The sequence below is a fragment of the Mustela nivalis genome (genome assembly GCF_964662115.1).
Source record: "Mustela nivalis genome assembly, chromosome: 19".
NCBI classification, from domain to species: domain Eukaryota; kingdom Metazoa; phylum Chordata; class Mammalia; order Carnivora; family Mustelidae; genus Mustela; species Mustela nivalis.
This window is the reverse complement of record NC_139038.1, coordinates 38,742,927-38,756,574: the sequence shown is the minus strand read 5'-3', so window position 1 is coordinate 38,756,574 and position 13,648 is coordinate 38,742,927. Positions and strand designations below refer to the sequence as shown.

Here is a 13,648-nt window from a genome sequence, read left to right as displayed (position 1 = left end):
GGCTGGGGGCTGGAAGCCCGGGGCCCACTCTTGAAAAGGGCCACCCAAGAGGAGCCTCTCTTCCTCCTACCCTGCAGCGAGGTCCCAGTGGGCGTTACTCCCGCCCCAGCCGATGGAGGACTGAAGGACGAGGGCGCTTACCGCCGCAGGAGGGGGCTGACAGGGCGACGCCGCGCCCGCAGCTCTGACCTCCGCGCCCCGCGGGCCGAGGCTCGGCCGCGCGCCCCCACGAGCGCCTCTGCGATTGGCGGGAAGTTCCTGCACCGCGCCGCCATTGGCCGCCTCGGCCGCTGCCCCGCCCCCAGGGCCGACGTGGGCCGCGGGCCGACGTGGGCCGCGGGCCGACGTGGGCCGCGGGCCGACGTGGGCCGCGGGCCGACGTGGGCCGCGGGCCGACGTGGGCCCCGAGCTCCCGGGCACCGGTGCCCGCTCCTGGGAGGACCGCTGCAGCTGGGACAGCAGGTACGAAGCCCCGCGAGGCTGCCTCTGCCCCTCCGGCGCCCCGGAGTCTGAGAACCAGGTGGACGCAGCCGCCGCTGGCTTTGGGGGAGGGTGGGGGCGAGGGGGCCGCGCCGGGGGAGGATGCGAGCCGCCGCCTCAGCGCCTCCTGCCCTGCCCTGGGCCCAGCGGCCTGACCCAGGCGCCGGGCAGCGTGCGGCCGCCGTCCGTGGCCCGTTCAGAGGTCGTGACTCAGGGGCTGTACCCGGCCGGGGCGCTGCGCCCGACCCTGGCCAGCCCTCTTCCTCCAGGCCACCCCGCACCCAGACGGCAGCCGCGCGGCCTCCTCCCGCTCTCTAAGTGCGCGAGAGCGGATGTCCAGGACCGCCTCCGCATGCCCTCGGGCTTGGTGCTGATAGTGAGGGATGGTGGGGGTGGGGACGCGCCGTCTTCCGCACTGGACAGAGGGAGAAACTGAGGCACGAGAGTGAAGCGGGCTGCTAGAGGTGACACAGGCAGTGAGGACAGGTTGGACAGACAGAGAGAGGTGGGCAGTCCCTCAGGACTCCGCTTAGGAAAGGGCTGGCCAGACTCTCGGTCTTCGAGGACTGGGAAGAGGGAATGAGGGGACAGAATCAAAGCGTCCAGCTGGAGCTGTGCGGGCTCCTCGGTCCAGCCAGTCCACACAACAGAAGTCCAGCGGGTCGCTGCCTGGCCTCCCTGTAGGGCACCAGGCCCAGCTCTTTACTTTCCTGTAGAACGTGGAGCCTGACCCCACAGGGGATGGGGGTCTTTCTGTTCTGCCTTAGGCCCCAGACCAGAGACCCCAAGGTTCACGATAGCATCCTGCCACCCACCCAGGTTGGGCTGGTGTCTTTGGGCCCAAGGAGGCAGCTCTGGGAAGCCACAGGGGTTTCCGCACGCTGGTGCACACGTGTTAAGGTGGGTGTGTCAGAGCGTGCCTCTGGACACCCTCGGCCTGTGCGTAAGTCGTGCCCGCATGTGGGGCACGGCCCCTAGACCCATGTTTATGGATGCGTGAACGTGCACGTGTCGGGTGCCCACATGCTCTCTTGGGTCCCCAGGTGCCATCGGGCACCGAGGGGAGGGTCTGGTGGCCTGTCTTGTCCTTCCTGCCTCCAGTGGGGGGAGGCCTAGGGTGGTCCAGGAGAGGACAGGACCTGCCCTCACCATGTCCCCTTCATGCCAGGTGCCTACATGCCCTGCAGTGACCTTGAGCTCCTGCTCCCTGGCCGCCTGCCCCAGCGAATCTTAGCTGTGGGGGCAGTCTGGGGCCCACCCTCCCCTGCATGCCGCTGGCCAGCGTGTCTCCCCACAGTGATCAGTGGAACCACCCGCGGGGTTGCCCACAACACAGAGCTGCGGGAGTCTGTTACGAAGGACAGACCCTACCACTGTTCCCAGTGGGGGAGTCCAGGGGCCGGGTGCAAGCCTCCATTCACACCCTGCTGCACAACAGGGTCTGGGCCCCTTCCTCTCCATGGGCTGGAGCCACCTCGGTAAGGCCTGGCTGGGCTGTGCGCCTCATTTCCAATTCAGCTGTGCCTATGGGGCCGCCCACACCAGCCATCTCCACCCAGGAGGTGGCCCTGGATGGAGGGGCCTGGAAGCAGGGCACTGAGGGGGGGGGGCTGTTGAAGGAGGGCTGGGGGGCTGCCTCCCGGTGGCACCAGCTGCTTGGGAGGCGAGAGTGATGAGAGTAAGATCACAGATTTCCTTAGCCAGTGTGGATGGTGTCCCGTGCCTGAGCTGGCCCTCGGCAGAGTCCCCACCGCACTGTGGGCTGCTCCGATTCCGGCTTCAGAGTAGGACACTGAGGCTCAGGGAAGGGTGCCTTGTCTAAGGCTAACCAGCTAGTGAGTGGGAGAGTGGCCCAGGCCTGTGCCTTGGGGAGGAGCTGCTGCTGCTTGGCTTTGGGGGGAAGCAGGGACCCTCCTCTCCACGTGAGCCTCCGCTCTGCCGCTCCTACCTTCATCACCAGGTGCTGCTGTTGTGCAGAGTAGGAGTGGGAAAAGTAACCACCAAGGTCTAAGGCGACGGGGTCCCTTGGTGGGGCAGGTGGGCAGACACCACTCCTGGCCTGTGAGGGAAGGGGGTGCAGCCTGGCCGCGGGCTGGACTTCTCGTTGCAGTCCGCTGTTCCTGGCCCTGGCCCGTTCCACTCTCAGGGAAAGATGGGCCCCTCCAGTCGTCCATGCAGAGCATCTCTGTAGAGTTAGGCTTGTCGCTCTTTGCTGGAGCGCAGGGGCATACAGTGGGGTCTCTAAGGACCGTTTTGCCACTGGTCCTATTGTTGCTGGCTCCACCTTCTTCCTCAGCCTCAGACACACAAAAGGCCAGTGCAGTTTGAGACAAAGCCCAGGGCCCTGAGGCTGAGTGCCCCTTGGGTTGGGGTGTGTGCAGGAGCTCCTGGACTGGAGACAAGTGGACTCTGTTCACCCCAACCCCACAGTTCCCAAGAGAGCCAAAGCTCAGGTTGTGGATGTGTGTTTGTGTAGGCTGATGGGCTGAGCCCAGGAAGCCAGTCTACACTGAGGAAGGGTCTGACGGTGAAGGTGGAGGCCAGAGGCTGTGTCATCTTTTGGGCAGAAACTGAGGCAGGGCCCCTTCCTCCAGATTCGGCTGACGATTATGGGTGGGGGAGGTAGGCTCCTGTGGGTTTCTGCCCATCTGCCCCTCCTGAGGTTCTCTGCTGCTCCCTTCTTCCCAAACCCCCAACCAGGGGTGCTCCATGCTCTGTGCTCAGGCACTGGACCTCTCCTCCTGGTACTATTCCTGCACTGGAGAGCTGGACCTGACTTGTGCCTTTAAAAACTGACAGGATGCTGATGATCCCACATGTTAATCTCCAGCCTGGACCTCCTTCCTGGACTGCAGATGGTTACCTCCCTGTCTGCCCCCTTCCCCTCACCAAAGACTGACTTAGCAAAGATCAGAGGAGGAGGAGAGGAGGGTATGCTCCTGGTCCTCCTCCTCCTGTTGGGAGGTTTTTGCACTGTCCAGATGGGCGCCAAGGATGGCTTCCTCTCTACGGCTAAGCAGCCCCTCACCGTTGGCCTCTGTCCTTTCTGGTCAGCTCTGCACAACCTTTCACTGGAAGGAGGCTCCTGGCCACACCAGGGGCCACTGTGGACCGCCCTTTGGACCACGTGTCTAAGAAATCGAGGGGCAGCTGCTATGGGGTAAGTTCTTGGTTGGACCGCGGTCTCTATGCACCTGCCCTAGGAAGTGCCTGAGCCTCGCATGCAGTCAGCCTCCTCGAAAGTGCGGAAATGCAGCAAGGGCAGTTGAGGGTGTGGCTAACAGAGCCAGAGGAGCACCAAATCCTGGGTAAGGGGCTTTGTTCCTGCCTGAGGGAAGAGGCCAGAGGGAAACGGTGTGGGTGAGCATGTGTGTGGGGGCCATGGGCTATGGGACCTGGCCTGTGGGGAACCCCCGGGCACGTGCACTCACATGGATACATAACCAGCTGCCCAGTTCCCCTAAGGCAGAGGAGCAGAGTGCGGGACGGGAACACTGGTGTTGTGGGGTGTGTACGGAGGAGTCGGGTTAGGTGTGTTCGTTTGGCCAACAAGCTTTTATTTGGTGCTGGCTCTAGGCACCGGCAATAATGCAAGGAATGAAAGACCCAAAGGAGACAGGATGCTGTGAGCCAGGTGCCTCCCCCCCACAGTGCCCAGGTCTTGGGAGCAGGGCACTGGGGTTCCCTGCCACCCAGGGACACTTGTCTTTTGGGACTGGTGGTAGCTGGGGCCAAGTACAGGCAGGCCTGTGGGGCCGTGTGTAGTTGGGGGTGGGGGCTGACAGTCAGGCCCCTGACCAGGACCCTGGATGGGTACAAGCCCCTCACAGTCCTGAGACGCCCAGCCTCGGGTGGGATGAGGGAGTCCAGCCCTACCACCCCACCCAGGCTCTGTCCCCTGCACCTCCCTCTCCCACCGCAGGTTCTGCCAGGTCACCTCTTGAATCTCAGATTTTGGGTCACTGTTTGGAGAAGGAAGGTGGATTCCCCCTCTTGGGGCCCTTTCTGGCACCCCTGTGTGTGGGCCAGCTCCCCTGCCACCACACACACAGAGAGCCGGCCTCGGTCACCGCGCTCCGGCCCGTTGGCCCCGCGTCTCGGCAGAGCGCCCCCTCCACGCCCCGCGCGCGGACCCAGTCTTCGGCTGCGGGGAGGGGGAGCCGGGGGACTGGCCTTTGGGCTGTCCCAGTGGGCAGACACGCGCCACCCCGAGCTCCACGGCCGCCGGCGCGGGGCCCGCGGGAACCCTTCAGCTGCAGCCATCCCGTTTCCCTGGCGCGTGTAGCTCTGAGTTCGGCGGCCGTGTCGCATCTCCCTGCGCGGGGACGCGTGGTCCACGGGGTCGCCCCGGGCGTCGGTGGGCTGGCGGCCGCAGGCTTCGAGCGGGACCAGGGCTGGGAAAGGGTGGGGGTAGCAGGCTCCGCGGCCCGGAACGCGCGGGAATGGCCCCGGGCCCCGGCCGGAGCGCCCGTGCACGGCCGCTTCCGGCTCCAGCCGAAGCCTCCGCCCGGCCACTTCCGGCGTGGCCTCCTGGGGCCGAGTGGGCGCGGCTGGGCGTGCTGTGAGCTCCGGACCGGCGCGGTGGGACGCCCTGGAGACGCGCGCCGGCGGCCATGGAGCAGGATGACCCGGGCGAGGCGCTGGCGGAGCTGCGCGGGCGGCGGCTGGGCGCGCGGGAGCTGCTGCAGGCGGCGGCGGGCTCGGGCCTGGCCGCCTACGCCGTGTGGGCGCTGCTGCTACAGCCCGGCTTCCGGCGCGTGCCGCTGCGGCTGCAGGTGCGGCGCGGGCGGGGGCGGGGCCGGCGGCGCGGGGGGGCGGGTTTCGCGCTAGGCGACCAGCCCCTGCCTACCTGCGCAGGTGCCGTATGTGGGCGCGAGCGCGCGGCAGATGGAGCACGTGCTGTCACTGCTGCGAGGCCGCCCCGGGAAGACGGTCGACTTGGGCTCCGGGGACGGCAGGATTGTAAGCACTGCATGCGGGGTGGGGGGCCCCTCGCCGGCGCCTGGCCTGCCTTCGCGTCCCCACAGCCTCCTGTGCCCACAGGTGCTGGCCGCCCACAGGTGCGGCCTCCGCCCGGCCGTGGGCTACGAGCTGAACCCCTGGCTGGTGGGGCTGGCCCGGCTGCACGCGTGGAGAGCGGGCTGTGCCGGCAGCGTCTGCTACCGCCGTGAGGACCTCTGGAAGGTAATGCAGGGAGTCCGGAGCCCAAGACCCCACACCCGGCCTCCACACTCTGGTGCTGGGTTGGCTGGGGATCTGGCAACCCAACCGCAGGTTCTCTGGCCACCTGCGTGGGCTGGGGCCAGGACTTGGAAGCCGCAGTGGCCCCACGCCCACCAGACCTCCTCCTGGCTGGGGCCCTACTCCCTGCTGGGGAGACTTCTTCTTGCAGGTGGACCTGAGGGACTGCCGCAATGTGTCCGTGTTCCTGGCGCCTAGTGTGGTAGGTCTGGGGCTGCCAGTGGCAGGGGAGGCACAGGACGTCCTCCTGGAACGTGTCAGGCCTGGAGGAGCTGGGCAGGGCGGCCGTATTCCATCCTGCACCCCAACCCTCCTGCTCTCTCCCACAGCTTGCACAGCTGGAAGACAAGCTGCAGGCAGAGCTGCCCGAAGGGGCCCGAGTGGTGTCGGGGCGCTTCCCCCTCCCCACATGGCAGCCTGTGGCTGTGATGGGTGAGGGTGTGGACCGTGTTTGGGCGTATGATTTCCGGAGGGGCGGGTTGGCTGGTCAGGCATCCCCAGGACCCAGTTGTGCCTCAGCCCCTGGGCCCTCCAGTTCTCAGGCTGGCTGACCATTTGCACACAATAAAGACTCGTGGACTCATTCGGACTCTTGTTGGGTGGAGGCTGGGTGGAGTGACACTCCCCAACCCCGCTCCCACCCGAGGGGGTGCTGTGAGGAGGGCTCCATGCTGGCTGTGAAAAAGAGTTCTGCCCTGAGTTTGACAGCTGGCTAGCGGCTTCGGGTCCTTGGGTGCCGCTGCTTGATAGGCGGTGTGGTCCCCACTCCCCCAGCGTCCTGTGTACCCATGAGCTTCCTCAGCCTCAGGATCTCCTGTTTGTACCTGCTAGGAGGAGTCTGGGTCAGGCACCGGCCTGGTGGTGCTGTTACCTGGGACTGAGGCCTGCAGGTCACACCCAGCCCACCTGCCGAGGTGCTGGTCCACGTACTCCTGTAGCTCAGAAAGTTGCTCCTCAGCCATTGTGGCCCGGACTAGCAACTGTGCCCGCTCACGCTCCAGCTCCACCTGGCATGGGGAGGGCGTAAGCCACAGGGCCAGACACAGTGTGAGAAGGGCCCCAGCCAACCTTGCCTCTTACCTGGGTGCCACAGGAGAAGTCCTGGAGCTTCTGGTGGACCTGGGCCCAGGAGGCAGCTTCCTGGCCCCTGTGAGGAGAGAGAGGCACAGGCAGGAGGGCCAGTGTCCTCTCAGGTGTTGACCGATGACCTTGCTCAAGTTGGGACCCTTAGATCCCTGACTTGCTTGCTGGGAGCAAGGTCAGGATAGCATGCGCCCGCCTGTCCACTCAGCCCTGGGCCTTTGAGCCATCCATCGGTACATGGGGGCAGGGCAACCCGGGCCCAGAGGGCCCACCGGCTGCTCACAGAGGGCTAAGCCACATTCTAGGGGTTTATTTCTCAAAATTCTGGGAGATAGGCTGATACAAGTGCTTGCGCATTGCACAGGAACATGGAGGCCCAGAGGCAAGGGCTGTGAAAGTCACCAGGCAACCTGCTTCTGTCCTGTCCCCCCATCCCAGGCCAGAGCCTCTACTGGCCATCCCCCACACCTCTTCATCCTTAGGTCACCTGGGTCTCACTGAAAGGTCCCTTTCTCCGGGGAGCTCCCTGGCCCTCCGTTCAAGGTTAACCCTTTTCCTGTTGGGGCCCCCCTTCACCCAGGTATTTGGCTGTCTCCCATACAGACCAAAACCCAAGGGCACAGGTGGGCCACCTGTTCACCACTGCCACCAAAACCCCACCCAGGGCTTAGAGTTGGGGAATAAATGAATGATCCCCTGCAGGTCCCCCCACTACCCACCCCAGGGTACTCACTGCGGGTCTCTGACCCCCAGGGAGGCTTCACTGGGCCCCTTCTGTAGGAACAAGGGTGGCAGCATGAGCCTGGTAAGCTGTGCTAGGCACTCCCAGTCGGCTGAACGAGGCAGGCTCCTCAGGAATTGGGGTCTTTGCTGAGCTTTTGATGGGCCTGGGGTGTGCTCTGGGGTGCTTGCTCCAAGGCCAGTATAGGGCAGCAGGGAACACTCACCTGGGCCTCGAGCTTCCGGAGCTTTGTCTCCTGCCTGGCCTGGTCTTCTGGGTGGCTGAGTTCAGTGACCAGGTGCAGAGACTGGGGCTCCAGGTGTAAGGTGGCTGCATCAAAAGTAGCTTTGGGGGTCCCAGATGCCTCACTGGAGTCTGCCAGCACCTGCTGCACACTAAGCCACATGCCAAGTCACATAGGGCCACCCCACCCCGGTGCCCGGCTCAGGGAGAGGCCCACCTGCGGGTCGCCAGCAGCTCCTCGTGTCTACGGCTCAGATCTGACAGGCGCTTGCGGTAGGCACGAGCAGCCCGGGCCAGCTGCTGCTCACGGCTGCGGTGCGCTGCCCGGATATGCTCCAGCGTGGTCTCCAGGAACGTGTGGAGGGCTGCGGCTGCCGGCTCTTGGCTGGTGCGGTTCGTGTACTCCTGGAGGGGAGGCAGCAGCGCTGGGGTGGGGCCAGGCCTGGGGAGGGCGGGGCTTGCTGGGCACACCCCGCTTCCCATAGCCCCCTCTCGGGAGCTGCCGAGGTAGTGCAGCAGGCAGGGACACCGGGGTGTCCCGGAAGCAGTCTGGCACGCCCAGGCTAGGCTTGGTCTCCCCAGGACGCGAGGCCTCCCTCACCACAGGGCCACCCCACCCGGTGCTCACAGCCACGGCCCGGGCACATCGCTGCAAGTGGAGGGCATACTCTTCGTTCAGCTTCTTGAGCTGCAGCTGCAGCTGGGCGTTCTCTGCCTCCGCCTGGCGCAGCTGGCCTTGGCAGGCAGACAACACCTGGGGGTGGAGGCGGCCTTGAACCCACACTGCAGGAGGTAGGCCTTTGCTGACTGTAGGATGCCACCTGCTAGACATCAACGTGCGGAGGGCCGGGCCTCACCATGGCTTGTACCGCTAGTTGCTGCCCCGCCGTCCGGGCCTCATCTCGGGCTTCCTGCAGCCGCCGGCCCAGGTCTGCCCTGCGGACATGTGTGTGAAGCTTAGCGGGACCCAGGTGCGGGAGCCTGGTGCGGTACTGCGTCCTCCCTGTCTCTCGTGAGGCAGCCACTCACACACGGGTCTCCAGTGCCTGCCTCTGGGCCTTCTGCTCCTCCAGCGTGCGCGTCCATTCTCCCTGCAGGTGCACAAGCTCTGGGTTCCGGCAAGGCCCAACACCACCCTGGGCTAGGACAGATCCGGACAGGTCCCCAGGCTAGGGGGCTGCGCACTCACGCTGTTTCCCAGCTTCTGCTCTTCATCCTTAGGGCTCAGGAAGTCCTCAGGCTGTGCCTGTAGGAGAGAGCTGGTCCCAACCTCACTGTCTCTGCTGCACCTCTGCTTGGCTCCCACCCAGCCAGGCACTCACGGCGACCTGGGGTCTGTGGTGGATGGAGTGTCCCTGCTCCCAGGCCTTGTGTTGGAGCCCCCGTGCCAGCTCGTGGCGGTGCCCCAAGGCAGCCTCTCGGGGGGCTATGCGATCTCCATGCAGCTCCAGCTCCAGCACCCGGCTCTCCAGCCGTAGGACCTGTAGGGTGACCAGGGTGAGCAGGTGCACTTTCCTGTCAGGCCACCCAGGGTAAGTCAACATCACCAGGGAACATACAGGCACACACAGCACACACGGGAGATGTGGGTATCACAGACACTGCATGAGCGTGTACGATCCCATGAGCATACCTGGACCCCTCACAGCACGGGTCCCAGGTATGCACCCTCCCACCGTGTTCCCCAGGCCGGCCCCTGCCGGCACCCACCTCACTCTTCAGCTCAAAGAGTTCAGCCTCATGCTGCTCCTGCACGTGGTGAGCTGAGATCTGCAGGTCGACCAACTCCTTGGAGATCTGTGGGTGGTCAGGGTAAGAGGCGGTGCCCGGGGGACCTCCCTCCTGCTAGCTGGCCCCCTGGAGCCTCACGCGCACCTGCAGGCGCCGCTGCTCGCTCAGCTCCGGATCCGAGGGAAGCTCTGTCTTGAGGCAGGCTGCCCAGTCCTCTGCTTGGGGCAAAACCTGGGGAGGCATCACCCCCCCATCGTCCACTTGTGTCTTAAGCTTGAGCAGTGGCCTCCGCTCCCAAGGAGAGCTCCAGCCATGCATTGCCCTCTCCCCAGTACCCGCTCCACACACAGACTGAGGGCAGTTTCTCCTGGCCTCTGAGCGGTTAGGGAGGAACCCCGGCGCATGGCAGAAACAGAAGTGTCCTGGAGAGACTCACATTCTCAGTGGTCCCAGGTAGGGGTCTCGGCCTGGGGGCTGTGGCTGCTGTGTGCTCCATAGGCAGAAAGGACTCTGGCCTCCCCAAGGGCGGTGCCGCCTTGCCAACCCGCCTGTTGCAGCAACACAGTGGCTTGTGTTGCCAAGGCCTTTGCTGGCCCCCTGCTGGTCCCGGGGGTGTCTGGGGCCCCACCCACCAGGGGAGCCAGGGAGGGGCACTCTCGGCTCCTTCCGTATATGGCTACCCATCCTTCACCTGGGAAAGGCAGACCTGCGCCGCAGCGTTGACCCTGGGTCCTGACGGAAGCCCTGGGTCCTGAGAAGGCCCAGCACAGAATGGAACGACCACCGCCGTCACTGCTGTCCTCGCGCCCACTGCTGCTGGCTGGGCGCTCGGATGGGCAGGTGAACAAATGACAGATTCCCCGGCCCCCAGCCTGAGGAAGGGGCCGCGGACGTTTCAGTCGAGGGACTGGGGGACTCAGGAGAACGGGCTCAGCCCCGGCGCCCGAGCGCCGGGCGCTGCGGCCTCTGACGTGCGTGCGGCCCCCATCGGGCACGCGCGCGCACGCGCACGCGCTCTCCCTACGCCGGGGCACGGGCCATGGCGGTGACCGGGCCGAGCGCCGCGCTCCGTTAAGGCGCCACGGTCAAAGCCCGAGGCCCGTCTCTGACCAGAAGTCTTTGAGGCGGTCCGCGCAGTCAGCCCGTGCAGCGTCGCTGCGGGACGGGGGCGGGGCGGGGCGGGCCCGGGGGCGGGGCTTAGGCGCTACGCGCGGCGCGGCGGAGGGGGCGTGGTTGGAGGGGGCGCGCCGGGCGGTTGCGCCGTCGCGAGGGGCGGGGCCTTCGCGGCTGCGGGCGGCAGTGGCGGCAGTGGTGGCTTCGGTGGCGGCGCCGTCGTTGTGGTCGCTGCCGCTGGCGGGCTGGCGTGCGTACTGGTCGGCCCGGCCTGAGCCTGGGGCGTGGGCTTCCGCACCGGAGTTCCGGGAAGTCCCCGGAGCAGTGAGTAGGCTCCCTCTCCGGCCGCCGATGTGTGTGAGGAGCTGACACCTCCCTCGCGCAGCCTTGCCTTGGTCTGGAGAGGGGAACCCCCGCCCTGAGGAAGGGGTTCGGAAGCCTGGGGGCCCCTCGACGAGAAGACGCGGGGTGCCAGAGCTCTGCGACCATGAAGGTCAAGGTCATCCCGGTGCTCGAGGATAACTACATGTACCTGGTCATCGAGGAGCACACGCGGGAAGCTGTGGCCGTGGACGTGGCCGTGCCCAAGAGGGTGAGGGCAGCTTGTGGGCGGCGGGGAGCGCCGCTGGGGTCCCCCGACCACCGTGGCTGGAGCAGGCCCTTCCCCTGCTCTCTGATCTCTGGGCACAGGGCGATTACGGTTCCGGATTATCTCGGGGCTGCCCTGAAGTTAGGACCGTCTCCGACCCCCGTTTTTCCCCTCCCTGGTGCCTCACCGTAGTCCTAAACCCTGGACGTTCAGTCATTCATTGTCTGCTGGGTCTCCTGTACCTCCACGCCCCCCGGTCCCCCGGGGCTCTTGTGTACATCACACTTGGCGCCCTAATTGGGGGACAGAGGGGTGGGGCGGCCACCGGGCTCTTCCAAGCCTCCCTAACTCCCGTCCCTTTCAGCTGCTGGAGATCGTGGGCCGGGAGGGGGTATCACTGACCACCGTGCTGACCACCCACTACCACTGGTGAGCGCGGTCGGGGCGGGCCGAGGCGCGAGGGCCCCTGCCCCACCCCGACCCAGGCGTGATCCTGCTCTCACCCGTCCGCAGGGACCACGCGCGGGGCAACGCGGAGCTGGCGCGGCTGCGGCCGGGACTGGCCGTGCTGGGTGCGGATGAGCGCATTTGCGCGCTGACCCGCAAGCTGGTGCACGGCGAGGAGCTGCGGGTGAGCGCGCGCCCGGGAGGGCGGGGAATCGCCTTGGGCCCTCCCGCCTCACCAGCAGCCCGCCCCTCTGCTGCAGTTTGGGGCCATCCACGTGCGCTGTCTCCTGACGCCAGGCCACACCTCCGGCCACATGAGCTACTTTCTGTGGGAAGAAGAGTGTCCGGACCCACCCGCGGTGTTCTCGGGTACTGGCTGCCCCGCCCCACCACCCCCGCCTGCCCGTGACCCTCCCCCACCTTCTCTGACCTGCTGTCCTCCCCAGGGGATGCCCTGTCGGTGGCGGGTTGCGGCTTGCGCCTGGAGAGCACAGCTCAGCAGATGTATGAGAGCCTGACGGTGACCTTGGGCAGCCTGCCCCCCGAGACGGTTAGTGGCCATCCCTTCCCCTCCTGCAGGGTCCTGCCATCCTGCACAACCTGCACACTCTGACCCTGCCGCGGGGGTGCAGAACGAGCACTCCAGCCAAGGAGAGACCACGCCTGAGCAGACCAGGTGTGGGGTGAGAGAGTGCGGGGAGGGGCCAGGCAAGCCCAGGTGAGCACCTCCCCCCATCTCTGCCTGTGGCAGCGCTGTGCACCCCCTGAGTGCCTCCTTTCTTCAGAAGGTGTTCTGTGGCCATGAACACACACTTGGCAACCTTGAGTTTGCACAGAAAGTGGAGCCTGGCAATGACCACGTGAGAGCAAAGCTGTCATGGGCCAAGGTGCGGCCACCCCAGCCTCTCTCCTCCTAGAGGTTTGGAGGGTGGACGGAGGTTGGGGCAGAGGAGGGGGTCTACAGAAGAGTCAGACATGACCAGACCTGGCTTAGCCCGGGATCCACCATTGACTGAGGCTCCTACTGGGTAGGGGAGGAGTGGATGGCTTTGGAAGGGGACCTGTGCAGGTTGTGGGGTGGCTGTCCTCGAGGACCAGATGAGGCGAGGAAGCCCTTCTTCTGCTCCCGCCCCCAGAGAGGGGCAGGGCTGAGTGAAGCCAAGTTGTTTGGGGCTCTCAAGATAGGGCTGTGACAGGGGCCCATGGTCATTCCAGAAGAGGGACGAGGACGACCTTCCCACAGTGCCGTCCACCCTGAGTGAGGAGCTCCTCTACAACCCCTTCCTAAGAGTGGCGTGAGTACTGGTTGGCGTCCCCAGCCTTCTTGTGGTGCCCTGTGCCCACCCCAGGGGCTGTACCCCAGAGCAGAGTATCCCATGGCTAGCCTGCTGTCCTCTGGTCCCCCTTAGCTTCATCTGGGTACTGCAGGAGGTGCCAGGGGAATGGTTATTGGGCTGACTGGCACCAGGGAGCAGCTGTTCTTTAAGTGTTTCCTGCCAACACCCCCTGGCAGTTACCCAATAGTCTCTCCATGGCGTCCCCTCTCCCTACAGAGAGGAGCCTGTGCGCAAGTTCACGGGGAAGGTGGCCCCAGCCGAGGTCCTGGAGGCACTCTGCAAGGAGCGGGCAAGCTTCCAGCAGGCAGCTGAGCCACTGCAGCCACAGGCCCGGGCTCTCCTGGCCCTGCAGTGGGGGCTCTTGGGCACACCTCGACAGAAGTGAGCCCCAGGAGGACCGGCTGTGGGGCCAGGCAGCACATCTCTCCTCCTCCACCCCTTGGCCAACTGAGCCCATGGGAGGATTGCCTCTGGCACCTTCCATGGCCCTGCCCAGCTGGCTGTCCAGACTTGGAGAGTGGGCACCCTGGCACTGGACATGTGAGGCTCCTCTCTGGGGTGCATGTGAACCCTGAGGCCTGGGTGTTTGGGATGCGTGCTGGGGTGCACAGGGCTTCTGAACTTTGAATAAAGCTGTGGAAGGGTTCATTTTTGATGCTGGTG

General features: G+C 65.7%; 3 protein-coding genes across 18 annotated transcripts; 2 read left to right on the top strand and 1 right to left on the bottom strand.

The window, feature by feature from the left end:
• Positions 1-4,983: 4,983 nt before the first annotated feature.
• Positions 4,984-6,304, top strand: ANTKMT (adenine nucleotide translocase lysine methyltransferase). 3 transcript variants are annotated; one of them, XM_082713918.1, is made up of 5 exons: positions 4,987-5,255; positions 5,338-5,442; positions 5,524-5,664; positions 5,873-5,923; positions 6,051-6,304. In XM_082713918.1, the coding sequence occupies exons 1-5, from the start codon at positions 5,094-5,096 to the stop codon at positions 6,270-6,272; spliced, it is 681 nt and encodes a 226-aa protein (XP_082570044.1). In that variant the 5' UTR covers positions 4,987-5,093; the 3' UTR covers positions 6,273-6,304. The 3 variants fall into 3 exon arrangements, with proteins under 3 accessions (XP_082570043.1, XP_082570045.1, XP_082570044.1); XM_082713917.1 differs by having other exon boundaries at positions 4,984-5,255; positions 5,338-5,664; XM_082713919.1 differs by lacking the exon at positions 5,338-5,442 and having other exon boundaries at positions 4,985-5,255.
• On the bottom strand, positions 6,302-10,662 carry CCDC78 (coiled-coil domain containing 78). 12 transcript variants are annotated; one of them, XM_082713908.1, is made up of 15 exons: positions 10,206-10,662; positions 9,936-10,047; positions 9,644-9,730; positions 9,479-9,565; positions 9,091-9,249; positions 8,958-9,014; positions 8,798-8,859; positions 8,626-8,704; positions 8,397-8,522; positions 7,986-8,173; positions 7,752-7,920; positions 7,538-7,578; positions 6,802-6,868; positions 6,628-6,728; positions 6,302-6,545 (listed from the first exon to the last, which is right to left on the bottom strand). In XM_082713908.1, the coding sequence occupies exons 2-15, from the start codon at positions 9,993-9,995 to the stop codon at positions 6,434-6,436; spliced, it is 1,395 nt and encodes a 464-aa protein (XP_082570034.1). In that variant the 5' UTR covers positions 9,996-10,047; positions 10,206-10,662; the 3' UTR covers positions 6,302-6,433. The 12 variants fall into 12 exon arrangements, 9 of the variants coding, with proteins under 9 accessions (XP_082570034.1, XP_082570036.1, XP_082570035.1 ...); XM_082713910.1 differs by having other exon boundaries at positions 9,097-9,249; positions 10,206-10,655; XM_082713909.1 differs by having other exon boundaries at positions 9,097-9,249; positions 10,191-10,460.
• A 68-nt stretch (positions 10,663-10,730) lies between these two features.
• Positions 10,731-13,631, top strand: HAGHL (hydroxyacylglutathione hydrolase like). 3 transcript variants are annotated; one of them, XM_082713915.1, is made up of 8 exons: positions 10,731-11,204; positions 11,566-11,630; positions 11,715-11,832; positions 11,909-12,017; positions 12,095-12,198; positions 12,437-12,535; positions 12,864-12,943; positions 13,202-13,631. In XM_082713915.1, exons 1-8 carry the CDS (start codon positions 11,100-11,102, stop codon positions 13,368-13,370), a joined length of 849 nt encoding a protein of 282 aa, XP_082570041.1. In that variant the 5' UTR covers positions 10,731-11,099; the 3' UTR covers positions 13,371-13,631. The 3 variants fall into 3 exon arrangements, with proteins under 3 accessions (XP_082570041.1, XP_082570040.1, XP_082570042.1); XM_082713914.1 differs by having other exon boundaries at positions 10,769-11,204; positions 12,434-12,535; XM_082713916.1 differs by lacking the exon at positions 12,437-12,535 and having other exon boundaries at positions 10,769-11,204.
• The last annotated feature ends 17 nt before the right edge of the window (positions 13,632-13,648 follow it).

Excerpts from the sequence above, each read along its gene's own strand:
- ANTKMT (XM_082713917.1), top strand. The coding sequence starts at position 5,094 with ATGGAGCAGGATGACCCGGGCGAGGCGCTGGCGGAGCTGCGCGGGCGG. Across the intron at positions 5,256-5,337 it reads GCGTGCCGCTGCGGCTGCAG|GTGCCGTATGTGGGCGCGAG; the intron begins GTGCGGCGCGGG and ends CTACCTGCGCAG. Across the intron at positions 5,665-5,872 it reads GCCGTGAGGACCTCTGGAAG|GTGGACCTGAGGGACTGCCG; the intron begins GTAATGCAGGGA and ends TTCTTCTTGCAG.
- CCDC78 (XM_082713905.1), bottom strand. The coding sequence starts at position 9,817 with ATGCATGGCTGGAGCTCTCCTTGGGAGCGGAGGCCACTGCTCAAGCTT. Across the intron at positions 9,566-9,643 it reads GCGAGCAGCGGCGCCTGCAG|ATCTCCAAGGAGTTGGTCGA; the intron begins GTGCGCGTGAGG and ends GACCACCCACAG. Across the intron at positions 8,860-8,957 it reads AGCAGAAGCTGGGAAACAGC|GGAGAATGGACGCGCACGCT; the intron begins GTGAGTGCGCAG and ends GTGCACCTGCAG.
- HAGHL (XM_082713914.1), top strand. The coding sequence starts at position 11,100 with ATGAAGGTCAAGGTCATCCCGGTGCTCGAGGATAACTACATGTACCTG. Across the intron at positions 12,199-12,433 it reads GCAGCCTGCCCCCCGAGACG|AAGGTGTTCTGTGGCCATGA; the intron begins GTTAGTGGCCAT and ends TCCTTTCTTCAG. Across the intron at positions 12,536-12,863 it reads CAAAGCTGTCATGGGCCAAG|AAGAGGGACGAGGACGACCT; the intron begins GTGCGGCCACCC and ends TGGTCATTCCAG.